The 18,076-nt window shown below is 43.2% G+C and overlaps 1 protein-coding gene and 1 long non-coding RNA gene across 7 annotated transcripts in view; one reads left to right on the plus strand and one right to left on the minus strand.

The window, feature by feature from the left end:
• The window catches only part of frem1a (Fras1 related extracellular matrix 1a), a 400,521-nt gene that overhangs the window by 300,441 nt on the left and 82,004 nt on the right, over positions 1-18,076 (plus strand). For 3 of the 4 annotated variants that reach the window (XM_060838775.1, XM_060838786.1, XM_060838803.1), the window contains 2 exons: positions 3,245-3,440; positions 5,980-6,244. In XM_060838775.1, coding sequence (XP_060694758.1) covers positions 3,245-3,440; positions 5,980-6,244 — 461 coding nt within the window. The remainder of the gene's footprint in view (positions 1-3,244; positions 3,441-5,979; positions 6,245-18,076) is intronic. The other variant, XM_060838793.1, reaches the window with a different exon arrangement.
• Positions 1-18,076, minus strand: part of LOC132824390 (uncharacterized) — a 139,840-nt gene that overhangs the window by 273 nt on the left and 121,491 nt on the right. The window lies entirely within an intron of this gene.

An 18,076-nucleotide genomic window follows, 5' to 3' on the forward strand; every position in this document is an offset into this window, starting at 1 on the left:
CAACAAATCCACACCGACCCTTCGAAGAATAACCAACCCAGTCCTATTCCCCTATCCTATTACTCTGCATTTACCCCAACTAATGCACCTAGCCTACACATCCTTCAATGCTATGGATAATTTAGCATGGCCAATTGAGCTAACCTCCACTTCCTTGAATTGTGGGAGGAAACCGCAGCACCCAAAGGAAACCCTTGCAGACATGGGGAGAATGTGCAAACGGCACACAGACAGTTGACCGAGGCTGGAATCAAACCTAGGTCCCTGGTGCTGTGAGGCAGCAGTGCTAACCACTGAGCTACTGTTCCGTCGATATGTCTGGGAACTACACAGAGATGAGACTAGTTTCTGTGACTTAGATTCTTAACTTGAAGGCAAGTAATTAGGCTTGTCTTTCTCGGCGGAATTTCCTTGAAAATGTATCATGAATAATGAGATCTTCTTTCCACGTAAGGGACATCTGTGGAATGGAGCTGGGCCTACCAACCCCTAAAAGTAGTTTGGAAGCAGCCCCAAGGGCTGCCAAATACAGAGGCATGTTGGTTAAAAGGCTTGTATTGATTCTTTGGGATGAATGCCCTTAACCATACAGGCTAATCTATGCCACCTTTCACCATCACTGACCTCTCATTCTTCATTTCAACCCATGGCTATGCTATGGCTTCCTAATCCTCTATAATACTTAGTTCCAGCTCATGTCCATATCTATGACTCTTACCCCTACATGCTCTATATGAATTAACTCTGTATCCAATGCAGGCAGACCTCTAGTGCCGTGCTGAGTTTAGATAAAATAAAGTTCTAAATATTTGCAGTATTGCTCTATTAAAAAAAAGTTAACTGCCTTGCGTATAGAATTATAAGAGTCTTTGGGTCATATAGCATGGAGACAGACCCTTAGGCCTAACCAATCCATGCTGAACATAATCCCAAACTTATCTAGTCCCACCTGCATGCTCCTGGCCCATATCCCTGCAAACCTTTCCGGTGCATGTTCTTATCTAGATGTCTTTTAAACGTTATAATTATACCCACATCCACCACTTCCTCAGGAAGTTCATTCTACATGTGCACCACCCTCTGTATAAAAAAATTTGCCCCCATATCTTTTTTTAAATCCCTCTGCTCTCACCTTAAAAATGTGCCCCGATCTTGAAATTCCCCATTCTTGAGAAAAGACAACTACTATTAACTCTATCTATACCCCTCATTATTTTATAATCTTCCATCTGGTCACTTCTCAACCTCCTTTGCTCCAGAGAATAAAGTCCAGCCAAAACAGCCTTTCTTTACACCTCAAACCTTCCACATCCAGCAACATCCTGGTAATCTCTTCTGAACCCTCTCCAGCTCAATAATATCCATCCTGTAACTGGGCACAGTGTTACAGAAGAGATCTCGCCATTGTCCTGCATAACCTCAACATGACAGATTATAATGGGATCTTGATCAGATGGGTCAATGGGCTGAAAAGTGGCAGGTGCAATTTAATTTAGATAAATGTGAGGTGCTGCATTTTAGGAAAGCAAATCTTAGCAGAACTTAAACACTTAATGGTAAGGTCCTAGGGAGTGTTGCTGAACAAAGAGACCTTGGAGTGCAGGTTCATAGCTCCTTGAAAGTGGAGTCACAGGTAGATATGATAGTGAAGAAGGCGTTTGGTACGCTTTCCTTTATTGGTCAGAGTACTAAGTGGCGGCACGGTGGCACAGTGGTTAGCACTGCTGCCTCACAACGCCTGAGACCTGGGTTCAATTCCTGACTCAGGCGACTGACTGTGTGGAGTTTGCACGTTCTCCCCGTGTCTGCGTGGGTTTCCTCCGGGTGCTCCAGTTTCCTCCCACAGTCCAAAGATGTGCGAATCAGGTGAATTGGCCATGCTAAATTGCCCATAGTGTTAGGTAAGGGGTTAATGTAGGGATATGGGTGGGTTGCGCTTCGGCGGGTCGGTGTGGACTTGTTGGGCCGAAGGGCCTGTTTCCACACTGTAAGTAATCTAATCTAAAAAAAAGTAATCTAATCTAAAAAAAAATTGAGGAGTTGGAAGGCCATGTTGCGGCTGTCCAGGACATTGGTTAGGCCACTGTTGGAATATTGCATGCAATTCTGGTCTCCTTCCTATTGAAAGAATGTTGTGAAACTTGAAAGGGTTTAGAAAAGATTTACAAGGATATTGCCAGGGTTGGAGGATTTGAGTTATAAGGAAAGGTTGAATAGGCTGAGGCTGTTTTCCTGGAGTGTCGGAGGCTGAGGCGTGATCTTAGAAAGGTTTATAAAATCATGAGGGGCATGGATAGGATAAATAGACAAAGTCTTTTCCCTGGGCTGAGGGAGTCCAGAACTACAGGGCATAGGTTTAGGGTGAGAGGGGAAATATATAAAAGAGACCTAAGGGGCACGCAGAGGGTAGTACGTGTATGGAATGAGGTACCAGAGGAAGTGGTGGTGCTAGTATAATTGGAACATTTAAAAGACATTTGGATTGGAATAAGAATAGAAAGAGTTTGCAGGGATATGGGCTGGGTGCTGGCATGTGGGACTAAATCGGGTTGGGATATCGAGTCGGCATGGACAAGTTGGATCAAAGGGTCTGTTTCTGTGTTGTACATCTCTATGACTCTATGATATCCCACCTCCCATACCTTACTAAGATGTTGATTGGTTTGAAGAGTATTAGCTAAGAAGAGAGATTGGACACACTCGATTCACTTTCAATTGAACATTGAAGGAAGTTTAAAAAATTATGACAGGCATGAATAGAATGGATATATCCCAGTCATAGATCCCAGGGTAGAAACATGAATTATTAGAGGAATAATAAAAAAGAAGGTGGTGAGTTTAAAGGAGATGTGAGGAGCAGGTTTTTTTTTACCCAGAGCGCAAGTGCTTGAAAGCATTGCCATAGGAGGTGGTGGAAGTGAATACAACAGCAATGTTTAAGAGGCATCTTGACAGACAAATGAATAAGCAGGGAATTGAGGGATCCAGACAGCATAAAGGTAAAAGATTTTTTCATTCAGTAAGGTATCATGTATCAGTGCAGTCTTGAATGCAGGATCAAAGGGCCTGTTTCTGTGCTGTTTCATTCTTTGTTCAACTATACATGTTTTCATGTTCAGTGGTAAAACTTATTGAACTTGTGACTCTCTGATATTCTTCTTCTGTTGTTTCTTATTCTCAGAGTTTATACTCCATTATATATGTTATTCTCCCTAATACAGCTGTTACGTTTTGTTTCTATTAGGAAGGCAGAGACTGGATACCCCTACACCCTGGCATGAACTGCAGCCAGGATGATATTGACATGAACCGGCTGAGATACATCCACACTGGAGCAATTGGGTCAAATGGTCGAGACAGCTTTCATTTCCACTTATCAGATGGTGATCATAGATCTTCTGTCCACCGTTTCCAAATCTTCATCCAAAACATTGAAAAGGGTACAGTAAGATCAGTAATCTAGAGACACTTTGCAGGTCTAAAATAAGAAGCATTTAATCCCCTAACAACACTGCAATTAATTTCAATATCTTGTTATTTTTTAAAGTCAATGATTGAGGTATGTACAGGTCCTTCTGCTATAATGCGTGTTTCATCAGCACAATTTGGCTATTATGCAATTGATGAACTGTGGACGTTGTTTGAATATTGCAAACTTTTTACTTAACAAATATAGTGATTTTCTGTTAGTGATCTTCTACAGCAGAACTTTCTACAGCTGTTTTCCACAGCTTTATTTTATATAGTGCGAGGTTGCAGAGGAACATAACTATCACGTTACAACGGAATGACCTGCCATTAATTCATTAAGCTTTCAGATGTTATTTCCATACATTTTAACATTCATAAAGCCTAGTGAACCACTTTTTTCATTTTGTTTTTCATTGACTAGCTACAGCTTTCAGTTTTGATAAGAATATGACCTCCTAACGTTTTTTTCACTGTGGAACAGAAGCATCACACAATGGACTAACTTTAATCACTGTTTTCTCAGCACAGTGCACATTTAAGTTCTGACCAGACATGGTTCTCATTAAAATTCTGCACTCACCATGCTGCATCTTAATGTGCAGCCAAAACCATCTTGCTCCTGTTTTCCCAAGGTGAACCTATAGTAAGAATCCAAAGGCCCAATTCAAGCAATAATTGTTGGGATCACAAAGGACTGTTTTGTGACAGAAACTGTTTGTGACATCTGAAGTTTAAGTACTTTATATTGATTTTAACGAAAATATCTGATTTTGTTAATTTACAAACTCAAGTTATAATTTAGATTTGATTGCTTTGAAAGGAATAAAAATATATATAATTTTTGGGGTTAGTTACTCCAGTAAGTATTTGTATAATATTCATTTATTGATTGAAAATTTTATTTCTCATGAACGTTCAAATGAAAGTAACTGGGTTTTAATCAAATTAAATGGTCAGTTTCCTTTCTCCTCACTAGTTATTTTGTTTTAGTTTTCTGATTTCTGATTGTTCACTTTGTACTTCCTACATCACAATGAATAGTTCCACATGAAGCATGGCAGAACAGACACACACATACACGCGCACACCTCTCATTCCCCACTTTAAAATGCTACTCTACAAGTGACAGACCTGACCTCCCTTGATTGTTAAAATGTAAAATGCTCCATTGTGTGGATACGTGATTAATCAACAACACAACTCTTGTTCAACAATATACAGGGTCCCCAATTTATGAACATCTGACTTACCAATGTTGACTTCCACACATAATACCATACATGGTTGCAATTTTAAAGATTTGGCAGATGAACATTCCCTGTACTTATGAACACTTGCTTTCCAATGTCCATTGTGTTCTGACTTGGGTACAACTTGACTTGCAAGCAGACTTTGAAATGAGCTGCCTAAATATTTCAATATTTGATTAATTTTTAAATAATTTATTGAGGGGAAATTGCTTTCAGGGAGATTTGTAATAAATAAAACAGCAAGTTTATTAATAAGTGCAGCCAAGTAGCACAAAGGGACTGAATACAAATACATTAATCCATTTGATAAAAATATATTTGAAGATTATTTCCTTCTCTACACTATTTTTCTTGATTATTTTATGATAATTAATATGATTGTTTCCTATTTATTGACACCACTTTTTTTTTGCTGCTATTTAACTTACTGCATCTTCAGCCATTTCTGATTGTTCATTTTGTACTTCCTGCATCACAATGAATAGTTCCACATGAAGTATGGCAGAACAGACACACACATACACGCACACACTTCTTGTTCCCCACCTTAAAATGCTACTCTACAAGTGACAGACCAGACCTGGTTGCAATTTTAAAGATTTGGCAGATGAACATTCCCTGTACTTATGAACACTTGCTTGGCGTCGTGACTGGGCGGCACGGTGGCACAGTGGTTAGCACTGCTGCCTCACAGCGCCTGAGACCCGGGTTCAATTCCCGACTCAGGCGACAGACTGTGTGGAGTTTGCACGTTCTCCCCGTGTCTGCGTGGGTTTCCTCCGGGTGCTCCGGTTTCCTCCCACAGTCCAAAGATGTGCGGGTCAGGTGAATTGGCCATGCTAAATTGCCCATAGTGTTAGGTAAGGGGTAAATGTAGGCGTATGGATGGGTTGCGCTTCGGCGGGTCAGTGTGGACTTGTTGGGCCGAAGGGCCTGTTTCCACACTGTAAGTCTAATCTAATCTAATCTAAACCTCCCTTGATTGTTAAAATGTAAAAGGGGAACTTAATACAAATATATTAATCCATTTGATGAAAATATATTTGAAGATTATTTCCCTCTCTAAAATATTTTTCTTGATTATTTTATGATAACTAATATGATTGTTTCCTATTTATTGTCGTCACTTTTTTTTGCTGCTATTTAACTTACTGAATCTTCAGCCATTTTTGTGTTTACTGCAGCATATGTGAGTATTTGGCAAATGCAAGTCTGACAAGTTTACAAAGTTGTTCTCATCATTTTGTTCTATGTCCAGGTGAAATTACGATTTTCCTAAAACCACTCACCATCTTCAAGGGAGAGCGAGGCATTTTGACGACAGCTGTCCTTCTTGCCTCTGACGGCTCAAACAAACCAGAGGAGCTGCTTTACGTCATAACAATGCCCCCAAGCTATGGCCAAGTAGAATATATCACCTACCCTGGAGTGGCAATAACCAGTTTTAGCCAGATGGATGTGGCAGCTCAGGCAGTATCTTATACTCACAAAAGCACAGTGACAGCTTCAAGCGACTCATTGAGGTAAATATCTGCATATTTACAGGAAGGTTCGAAAATAATAATACCACTGAGTTTAATTGAACCAATCCATAACATATCCAATCACTTTCTATGTATATTGTTTTTGGCTGAGGACAAGGAAATAATAGTATTATTACAATCATGGATGTGTAACAGAAACATTTGTGCAATTAGAACACAGAACAGTAACAACAGAGAAACAGGTCCTTCGTTCCACCATGTCTGTGCTGGCCATGATGTCATTTTAAAGTAATCCCATCTGATCTCTATTCCCTGCTTGTTTTTGTGTCTGTTTAAATGGCTGTTAAATATTGTTATAACTGCTTCTACCATCTCCAGTGGGAGCATGTTGCAGACACAAACCTCTTTTACACCCTTTCCAAAGCATCGACACCCTTCATAAAGCATGGCGATCTTAACTGCACACAATACCTCAAATGTGGCTAAACTAAAGTCTTAAAAAGGCTATGTTTAAAAAAAAACTGCCTCACACATTTTCTTTAAACTTGCCCCCACTCATCTTAAATCTTAGAATTTGACATTTCCAACCTGGGAAAAAGACTCCGAATGGTCTTCCCTCTCATAATTTTATAACTTCTATCAGATCAGTTAGATTAGTGTGGAAACAAGCCCTTCAGCCCAACCAGTCCACACCAACCCACAGAAGAGTAAACCACCAAGACCCATTTCCCCCTGACTAATGCACCTAACACTATGGTCAATTTAGCATGGCCAATTCACCTGACCTGCACATCTTTGGACTGTGGGAGGAAACCAGAGCGCCTGGAGGAAACCCACACAGACAGTCACCTGAGGCTGGAATTGAACCTAAGACCCTGGTGCTGTGAGGCAGCAGTGCTAACCACTGAGCCTGATGTTCCAGCAAAAACAATTCAAGTTTTTCCAACCTCTCTTTACAGCAAATACACGCTAAACCAGGTAACATCCTAGTAAACCGCTTTTGTATCTTCTCCAAGACCTCCACATCCTTCCTGTAGCGTGACAAGCATAATGGCACACTGTACTCCAAATGTGGCCTAAGTAAAGTCTTACACAGCTACAATATGACTTACCAACTATTTAATCTCAAAACCCCAAGTGATAAAAGCAAGCAAGCAGTACATCTTTACTCTTTTAACCATTTGTGTTGCTATTTTCAGGAAACTATGACTTAGATCTCAAGATCCCTCTGTACTTTAATGCTCCTAAGGGTCCAGCCATTTACTGTATACTTTCTTCTTGCGTTCCTCTTGCTGCAACAGTAGTAAACTCACCAACTTTAAGGCCATTTAAATGGTCTTTGGATAAACATATGGATTATAATGGAATTGTGCAGGTTAGATGGGCTTCAGATTGGTTTCATAGGTCAGCGCAACAGTGAGGGCCAAAGGGCCTGGACTGCGTTGTAATGTTCCATGTTCTGTGTTCTACGTTTGATCTCTTAAAATACATTACTTCACACTTGTCCAGATTAAACTCCACCTGCCATTTCTTCACTTAACTTTCCAAGTAATCTATATCCTCCCGTACGCTTTGATAACTTTCCTCTATCCGCAACTCCACTTACTAGTAAGACCACCTACATTTTTATCCAAATCATTTACGCATATTACAAATAAGAGGTCCTGGGACTGATCCTTGTGGAACATCACTGATCATAGACCTCTGTGGTCAGTTGCATAGAGCACAGCACAGGTCACTACAATCCTGGGATTGTAGTGACAGAAAGGACAGTTGAGGTCATGATGATACCCCTTTCTCTGGTCAGCGACAAAGAGGATAGCTGATGTCATGGGACTTATCTAGGGTCAGGGACAATGGTCATAGTAATACTTTTGGAGCCAATAACAGAGGGGACAGCTGAGGTCAAGGTGACACTCATGCTGTCAGTGACAGAGAGGTGAGCTGAGGTCTACAGATGGCAGATATGGTCATGATAAAACTCCTGGTTCAATAACAAAGAGGGAGGCTGACGTTAGGATAATACTTCTGGGGTCAGTGAAATAGAGAACAACTGACATTGTAGTGACACTCCGGAGGTCAGTGACAGAAAGAAAAGCATTGATCACAGGAACACATCTGTGGTCAGTGAAGAGAGGATGGCAGAAGTCAAGGGAATCTCCTGGTGTCTGGGACACAGTAGACGGCTGAGGTCATGGAGATAGTCCTGGCTCCATGAGTGAGTGACTGGCTGATGTCAGAGTGACATTTGTGCGGTCACTGACAAGGGAACCGTTGCAGTCATGGTGACTTCCTGGACTGCATGACAGAAAGGACATCTGAGACCACAGTGACACTCTTCTGGTGAATGGCAGATAGGATGGCTGAGTTCATCGTGACAGCCCTGAGGTCAGTGGCAGAAAGAATAGCTTGGGTCATGATGACACTGTTGAGTTGACAAACAGAATAGGCCAAACTTCCACTCAACTGCTGTTACATTTATGCTGCTGTCAATGATGTATGGCTGAATTAGTGTGAACACTGTTTTGACAGCCACACAAAAGGTGCCAGCCAAACAGCAGGTTTGGAGACTTCTTGATCTCAATGTCTCTGCATTTTAGTTGACTTGTCACCATGCTGTCACCATCCTAAGGCAACTAATTTCTTCTCATGGAGTTGGCCTTGAACTCAGAACCTTATAACTTAGATTCAAACCAAACCATAAACGAAGCCATCCCTGAGAGAAACTCAACTTCCCATGTGCAAATAACCTAATGAGGCAACAGTAAATGATTGTGTTACTAACTTGTACATTGTCTGTTGTAATGATAGTAGCTCCTTTCAGTTTTTTTCCTCTTTCTTTTAGCTGTCTACATTTTATCCACTCAAAGTTATGCTCAGTAACAGTTTTATTCTGTATTTGGAATGGCCCTTAAGTGGCACAAATCATCAGATTCAAGTAAGGTATATTGGTAACTATGCTTAAAGGACAAATTCTAATTTCTACTTCATCCATTCCCACCAACCACCTTGAACATGCCAAACTTCAAAGAATTAGATTAGATTAGACTTACAGTGTGGAAACAGGCCCTTCGGCCCAACAAGTCCACACCGACCCGCCGAAGCGCAACCCACCCATACCCCTACATATACCCCTTACCTAACACTACAGGCAATTTAGCACGGCCAATTCACCTGACCCGCACATCTTTGGACTGTGGGAGGAAACCGGAGCACCCGGAGGAAACCCACGCAGACACAGGGAGAATGTGCAAACTCCACACAGTCAGTCACCTGAGGCGGGAATTGAACCCAGGTCCCTGGCGCTGTGAGGCAGCAGTGCTAACCACTGTGCCACCGTGCTGCCCCATTCTTCAACTCTTCAGCAATAGTGAACTCATTCTGATGTTGAACAAATGGAAACATGAGCTGACATATTCTTCTTGATTCACATTAATATAGGTCTGACACCGTGAACTCACAGAACATAAATTAGTACAGCACAAGCATAGGCCCTTTGGCCTACCATATATGTGCCAGACATGGTGCCATTCTGAACTAATGCCATCTATTTTCACACCAGTGAATATAAACCCAGTCGATCCAATCTTTCCTCACATGTCAGTCCTCCATCTCGGGAATCGGTCTGATGATTCTTCAGTGGATTCCTTCTAGAGTAAGAATGCCCTTCCTCAGAATAGGAGGCCAAAACTACACAAATACTGAAGGTGTGGCTGCACTAAGGACCTGTGTAACTACAGCAAGACATCCCTATTCCTATATTCAAATCCTTTCACTGTCAAGGCCAGCATGTCATTAACTTTCCTCACAACCTACTGCACCTGCATGCCAACCTTCAGCAACTGTTCCACCGTGACACCTAGGTCTCGTTATACTTCGCCTTTTCCTTAACTGCCACAATTCAGATAATATTGTGCCTTTTTGTTTTTATGGCCAAAGTGGATAACCTCACATTTATCAACATTATATTGCATTTGCTATGTGCTTGCCCACTCAGTCCAAATCACCCTGCAGACTCTTAGCATCCTCCTTACACCACACACTGCCACCCGGCTTAGTGTTGGTTGCAAATTTGGAGATATTGCTTTCAATTTCTTCATCCAAATCATTAATGTATATTGACAATAGCTGGGGTCCCAGCACTGAATCCTGCAGTTTCCCACTCGTCACTGCCTGCCCTTTTGAAAATACCCATTTATTCCAATTCCCTGCTTCCGGTCTGCCAGCCAGTTCTCTATCCATGTCAATGCATTATCTCTGATACCATGAGTTTTAATTTTCCCTACTAATCTCTTGTGTGAAACTTTGTCAAAAGTCTTTTGAAAGTCCAATGCACAACATCTACTGATTTACCCTTGTCCACTCTACTGGTTATATCCACAAAGATATTTCAGAAGATTTGTCAAGCATGATTTCCCTTTATTGAATCCATGCTGTTTTAGAAAGATTTTCTCACTGCTTTCCAAATGCTTAGTTAATACATCCTTAATAATTGCCTCCAGCATTTTCCCTGGAAAAGCGCAGCAGGTCAGGCAACATTCAAGTAACAGGAAATTCGACGTTTCGGGCATAAACCCCTCTTCAGGAATGAGGAAAGGGTGTCCAGTAGGCTGAGATAAAAGGTAGGGAGGAGGGACTTGGGGGAGGGGCGATGGAGATGTGATTGGTGGAAGGAGGTCAAGGTGAGGGCGATAGGCCGGAGTGGGGTGGGGGCGGAGAGGTCAGGAAGAAGATTGCAGGTTAGGAAGGCGGTGCTGAGTTCGAGGGATTCGACTGAGATAAGATGGGGGAGGGGAAATGAGGAAACTGGAGAAATCTGAGTTCATCCCTTGTGGTTGGAGGTTTCCTAAGCGGAAGATGAGGCGCTCTTCCTCCAACAATGAACTCAGATTTATCCAGCTTCCTCATTTCCCCTCCCCCCACCTTGTCTCAGTCGATTCCCTCGAACTCAGTACCGCCTTCCTAACCTGCTATCTTCTTCCTGACCTCTCTGTCCCCACCCCACTCCGGCCTATCACCCTCACCTTGACCTCCTTCCACCTATCACATCTCCATCGCCCCTCCCCCAAGTCCCTCCTCCCTACCTTTTATCTTAGCCTACTGGACACACTTTCCTCATTCCTGAAGAAGGGCTTATGCCCGAAATGTCGAATTTCCTGGTCCTTGGATGCTGCCTGACCTGCTGCGCTTTTCCAGCAACACATTTTCAGCTCTGATCTCCAGCATCTGCAGACTTCACTTTCTCCTCCAGCATTTTCCCTACCACTGATGTCAGGCTAACTGGCCTATAAATTTCTGTTTTTTCCCTTCCTCTTTTTTTCAAAGAGTGGAGTTAGGTTAGCTACCTTTCAGTACATTGGGATTGTCCCAGTGTCTATAGAATGCTGGTAAATGTTCACTAATGCCTCCACTTTTGCACCAAAAGCCTTCCTACAGTGCAACAACCAGAACTGCACACAACACCCCAAATGTGGCCTTACTGAAGTTTTATACACCTACAACATGACTCAATACCCCATTGATGAAGGCAAATTTTTTTTTAACCACCTTATCCACTTGCGTTGCCACTTTCAGGGATCGACGGACTTGCACTCAAAATCCCTCTGTATGTCAATGCCCCTAAGGGTCCTGCCATTAGCTGTATACTTTAGTCTTGAATTTGACCTTCCTAATGCATCACCTCATATTTGAGCAGATTAAACTCCATGTGCCAATTTGCCATCTAAATCTCCAACTATTCTCTATCCTGCTGCATCCTTTGTTAATCTTGATAACCTTGTCAAGTCCCTTTAATGCATGATCCCCAAGGCTCAGCATCAATATTGAACTGAGCAGACCTTGAAGCATCCTGTACGCTACACTCCCCCACCACCACTACCCAGACCTTTTCACAGATGCCCTCATCTCCAGTACCTGCTCTTTGTCACAGTTATTGAGCTCCTCACCATGTACCATCCTATCCAACTGACAATCCCAAATCACTGAATGGAAATTACAGGAGTCATGTGACACTCCTTGTCTGAGTACTCCATAGACATTCCCTCGTCTTCAGAGGTGGCTCCAGCAATACACCTTGTGGTGATGAATGACACCACGCTGGACCACGCTGAAAGATTGTTCTGAAGAAGCACAAAGATCAGGACAATAAGGTGTTGGTGCCATTAATGTCATGAGTGATAGTTGAATGTAAAGAGGACAAAGTGAGGACTGCAGATGCTGGAGATCAGAGCTGAAAATGTGTTGCTGGAAAAGAGTAGCAGGTCAGGCAGCATCCAAGGACCAGGGGAGTCGATGTTTCGGGCATGAGGGGCAAGGGCTTATGCCCGAAACATCGACTCTCCTGCTCCTTGGATGCTGCCTGACCTGCTGCGCTTTTCCAGCAACACATTCTCAACCTTAACCGTAACCCTATTATAGGATTGAGACCTGACACTATTTCCAGGTCTCAGATTGTTAGCACTTCCCCATGGCCTTAACTGGTATAGTTACTACCTGCCCATCCTTAGAGCTTTCTCTTCCTATTCTGATCAAGGTGACCATGTTTGTAACTCCATTCAAGCTGTGGCCTCTCTTCTACAAAGAGATAAAGCAGAGAATCAGGAGTATGAGGAGTGAACTGATTACTGAAAATGTGGAGAGAATAGTTGAGGCATCTCACACTGAGGAATAGAATGGAGTGTTGGAGGGTGGTAGATGGTGAGTTCTGTCTGTTGATTTGCGCAGGAGGTTGGTGAAAGAAGAAAATGTGACTGGAATGAGAATTTTTGTGTCAGACACTGTTACATAGGTCAGAGAATAATGAAACAGGGCTCCCGTCCCTCTTCCAAGGACCCCTCTGCACGCCTCCAACACACCCCACTGTCCTGAACACGCCATGCCAGTCTATTTCCTGCCCTCGACCTCTTTATTTCCAACTGCTGCCGAGACATTGACCACATCAATCTGCCCACCCCTCCCCCACTCCAACTTCTCATTCTCACAACACACAGCCCTCCACTCCCTGTGCTCCAACCCCAACCTCACCATCAAACCAGCGGACAAAGTGGGTGCAGTGGTAGTTTGGTGCACTGACCTCTACACCGCTGAAGCCAGGTGCTAACTCGAAGACACCTCATCCTACCGCCACCTTGAGCATGACCCCACCACATCTCCAAACCATCATCTCCCAGACCGTACACAACCTCATCACCTCAGGGGATCTCCAACCCACAGCTTCCAACCTAGTACTTTGGGAACTCCCCACCGCCTGACCTCCTACCCAAGATCCACAAGCCTGACTACACTGGCCAACCCATCGTCTTAGCCTGCTCCTGCCCCACCGAATTCATCGCCATCTACTTCGATACTGTCCTAACCCGCTGGTCCAGGAACTCCCCACAAATGTTCAGGACACCACGCATGCCCTCCACCTCCTCCAAGACTTCCATTTCCCCAGCTCCTAACGCTTCACCTTCACCATGGATATCCAGTTGCTCTACACCTCCATCCACCATGACCAGAGCCTCCAAGCCCTCTCTTTCTTCCTCTGGCAGTAATGCGGAGACAGAAAGAGAGTTAACACATTCTCTGTCACTGATTTGTGTCTGGCTATTAAATGTAATATTTCCAAAACTAAAGTGGGGAGCATGAGTTTCAAGGAGGACACAAATATACTTGTTTGCAATAAGTGAACGAGAGTGTGACAGATGGAATACGTTGTGCAAAAATAGGAAGTTATTCCATTTTGTAGCAAATACAGAGATTCAGAGTACTTTTGAAATAACGAGATGCTGGGAAGTGTTGGTGTCCAAGGACATCTTTGTTGCTGCGACACTACCGGTTAATATGCAGCAAACAATTAAAAAGGCACTTACATGACACTTGGGTATAGAAGTAAAGATATTTGACTAATATTACGTACAGCCTTGCTGAGATTACACCTGGAGTATTGTGTTTAGACTTGGTCTCCTTTTGTAAGAGAGTATATGCCATGGAAGGAATGCAGCATCCTGTCATCAAATCCACATGATAGTAAAGTCTTTCTTTGAGGACTGGGCCTGTATTTGCTGCAGAAGAAAGAAGTAACCTAATTGAATCAAGCAACAAAATATGTGTAGAGCATGTGTAACGGCTGTTTGGGGGCTGTGGGTGTCTAGCAACTGCAGACATAGTCTTGGAAGAAGAAGTGGGTCATTTAGAATGGAGATGAGGAGGAATCTCTTTACGCAGAGAGTGGTGAACCTTCAACATTCTCTTCCTTTGGGGGGGGTTGTTGTGTGCTACAAAACAGTTTCAAAATAGAGATTGATGGATTTTTGATATTAAAGATAACAAATGGTATGGGAAGAATAGTTGAAAAAACTGGTAGAGATAGATCATCTCATTAATTATTGAGGATGCCAGAGAACAGTAGAGACCTGGACCAGAGTAACCCTACAATGGATCCTTGCCATCAAGAAAGCTTCCTGAGGTAAAAGAGGACATGGATTGGCAGCCGACTCTGTAGAGGTTCTGGATTAGTGGTGCTGGCAGAGCACAGCAATTCAGGCAGCATCCAAAGTACAGCGAAATCGACGTTTTGGGCAAAGGCCCTTCATCAGGAATAAAGGCAGTGAGCCTGAAGCATGGAGAGATAAGTTGGAGGAGGGTGGGGGTGGGGAGAAAGTAGCATAGAGTACAATGGGTGAGTGGAGGAGGGGATGAAGGTAATAGGTCAGGGAGGAGAGGGTGGAGTGGCTAGGTGGAAAAGGAGATAGGCAGGTAGGACAAGTCCGGACAAGTCATGGGGAAAGTGCTGAGCTGGAAGTTTGGAACTCGGCTGAGATGGGGGAAGGGGAAATGAGGAAACTGTTGAAGTCCACATTGATGCCCTGGGGTTGAATTGTTCCGAGGCAGAAGATGAGGCGTTCTTCCTCCAGGCATCTGGTGGTGGGAGAGCGGCGGTGAAGGAGGCCCAGGACCTCCATGTCCTTGGCAGAGTGGGAGGGGGAGTTGAAATGTTGGGCCATGGGGCGGTGTGGTTGATTGGTGCGGGTGTCCCGGAGATGTTCCCTAAAGCGCTCTGCTAGGAGGTGTCCAGTCTCCCCAATGTAGAGGAGACCGCATCGGGAGCAACGGAATGCCCGGAATGTGGATGCTGCCTGAACTGCTGTGCTCTTCCAGCACCACTAATCCAGAATTTGGTTTCCAGCATCTGCAGTCATTGTTTTTACTCTGTAGAGGTTGGTTGCCAATTTATACCCCTATTTGTTTTGATCTGCCCATTGCGCAGGCAGCACAGATCTATTCTCAAACTGATGATGCCAGCTTGTGGATGATTAGATTAGACTTACAGTGTGGAAACAGGCCCTTCGGCCCAACAAGTCCACACCGACCTGCCGAAGCGAAACCCACCCATACCCCTACATTACCCCTTACCTAACACTACAGGCAATTTAGCATGGCCAATTCACCTGACCCGCACATCTTTGGACTGTGGGAGGAAACCGGAGCACCCGGAGGAAACCCACGCAGACACGGGGAGAACGTGCAAACTCCACACAGTCAGTCGCCTGAGTCGGGAATTGAACCCGGGTCTTCAGGCGCTGTGAGGCAGCAGTGCTAACCACTGTGCCACCGTGCCGCCCATGACTCGAGTCTTTCACAATATTGTAATAAAGACAACACATTTCATATAGGAGAGACCATCACTTCATCCTGTGAAAAGGCAAAAGCGAATTATGGGAGAGTGAGATCTGAGTGTGCAACATTAAAGATCGTTTCACATATAACCCTCCTGAACTCCCTCTTATTAAATTACAGATGCTGAAACTGCTTGCCAAGCATATATTAAACATTTAGAATATGGATTCAATGTTCTCACAGATAGGATTATCAAGCACATGAAATGTTTAAAATTGCAAATGAAAGGCTTCATATGTGACATCTTCTCAAGCATGACAACATCTTCTCAAAGCAACCTAAACACTATATTTAGTAGTAACACATAACCAATTGGTGAAGACACAGTGTGTGTGTGTTTGGGTGTAATTATGCAAAGAGTATGTGAATAAACTTAAAAATATTTAGAAGCAAGTACTGGAACTGATCCTCAGTAATGTTTTGCAAAGTTACTCTCTGGCACAATCAAATAAATCTCATAACTAATCTGAATGTTTGATAGCTTGCAAGCTCCATTAGAACTTTGCTAGAAAATTCTTCAAACCTCTGTCCCATTGCCATTCTCTCTTCCACACTATTGGAAGGAGAGAAAGGGGGTCAAGAGAGGAGTGGAACATAAGAACTAGGAACAGGAGCAGGTCCTTTGAGCCAGCTCCACCATTCAATAAGATCATGGCTGATCTTTTTGTGGACTCAGCTCCACTTACCCACACTCTCACTGTCTCCCTTAATTCCTTTATTGTTCAAAGAAACCTATCAGCCTTAAAAAGGTTTAAAGAGAGGAGGAGAGTAGCGCTTTTGATAAGGGATAAAATTAGGGCTGCAGTTTGGAAGGATATGCCTGGCAATAAGTCCAAGGAGTTATTTGGTGGAACTGAGAAATGAAAAAGGGATGATCACCTTATTGAGATTATATTATGGACCCCTCAGTAGTCAGCAGGAAACTGAGTAACAAATTTGTAAGGAAATCTCAGTTATCTGTAAGAATGTTAGTGTGATTATGTCAGGGGATGTTAACTTTCCAAACATAGACTGGGACTGTCACAGTGTTAAGGGTTTACATGGAAAGGAATTTGTTAGGTGTGTACAAGAAAATTTTCTGATTCAGTATGTGGATGTACCTACTAGAGAAGGTGCAAAACTTGACCTGCTCTTGGGAAATAAGGCAGGGCAGGTGACTGAGGTATCAGTGGGGGAACACTTTGGGGCTAGTGACCATAATTCGATTAGTTTTAGAATAGTGATGGAAGAGGATAGACCAGATTTAAAAATTGAAGTTTTAAATTTGAGGAAGGCCAATTTTGATAGTATTAGGCAAGAACTTTAGGATGGCATAGTGGTACAGTGGGTTAGCACTGCTGCCTCACAGCACCAGCGATCCAGGTTCGATTCCAGCCTTGAGTGATTGTCTGTGTGGAGTTTGCACATTCTCCCTGTCTCTGTGTGGGTATCCATCAGGTGCTCCGGTTTTCTCCCATGGTCCAAAGGTGTGCAGATCAAGTGAATTGGCCATGCTAAATTGCCCACTGTGTGGACTTGTTGGGCTAAAGGGCCTGTCTCCACACTGTAGGGAATCTAATCTAACTTTCAAAGGTTGGTCAGGTGCAGATGTTTGCAAGTAAAGGGACAGCTAGAAAATGGGAAGCCTTCAAAAATGAGATACCAAGAGTCCAGAGACAGTATCCCCTTATTAGGGTGAACATCAAGGCTGGTAGATGTAGGGAATTCTGGATGACTAGAGATCTTTGATCAAGAAAAAGAAGGAAGCATATGCCAGGTATAGACAGCTGAGATTGAGTGAATCCTTCAAAGAGTACAAGGGCAATAAGAGTATACTTAAAAGGGAAATCAGAAGGGTGAAAAGGGGATGTGAGATAGCTTTGGCAAAGAGAATCTAAAGGGATTTTATAAATTCATTAAGGACAAAAGGGTAACTAGGGAGAGAATAGGGCACCTCAAAAATCAGCAAGGCAGGTTATGTGTAGAACTACAAGAGATGGGAGATACTAAGTGAGTATTTTACTTCAGTGTTTACTGTGGAAATGGACATGGAAGATATAGAATGAGGGAAAATAGATGGTAATATCTTCAAAAATTTCCATACTGCAGAGGAGGAGGTGCTGGATGTTTAAAATGTGTAAAGGTGGATAAATCCCTAGGACCTCATCAGGTGTACCTTAGAACTCTGTGGGGTGCTAGGGAAGTGATTTCTGGGCCCCTTGCTGAGATATT

Source organism: Hemiscyllium ocellatum, chromosome 2, assembly GCF_020745735.1.
Source record: "Hemiscyllium ocellatum isolate sHemOce1 chromosome 2, sHemOce1.pat.X.cur, whole genome shotgun sequence".
NCBI lineage: Eukaryota > Metazoa > Chordata > Chondrichthyes > Orectolobiformes > Hemiscylliidae > Hemiscyllium > Hemiscyllium ocellatum.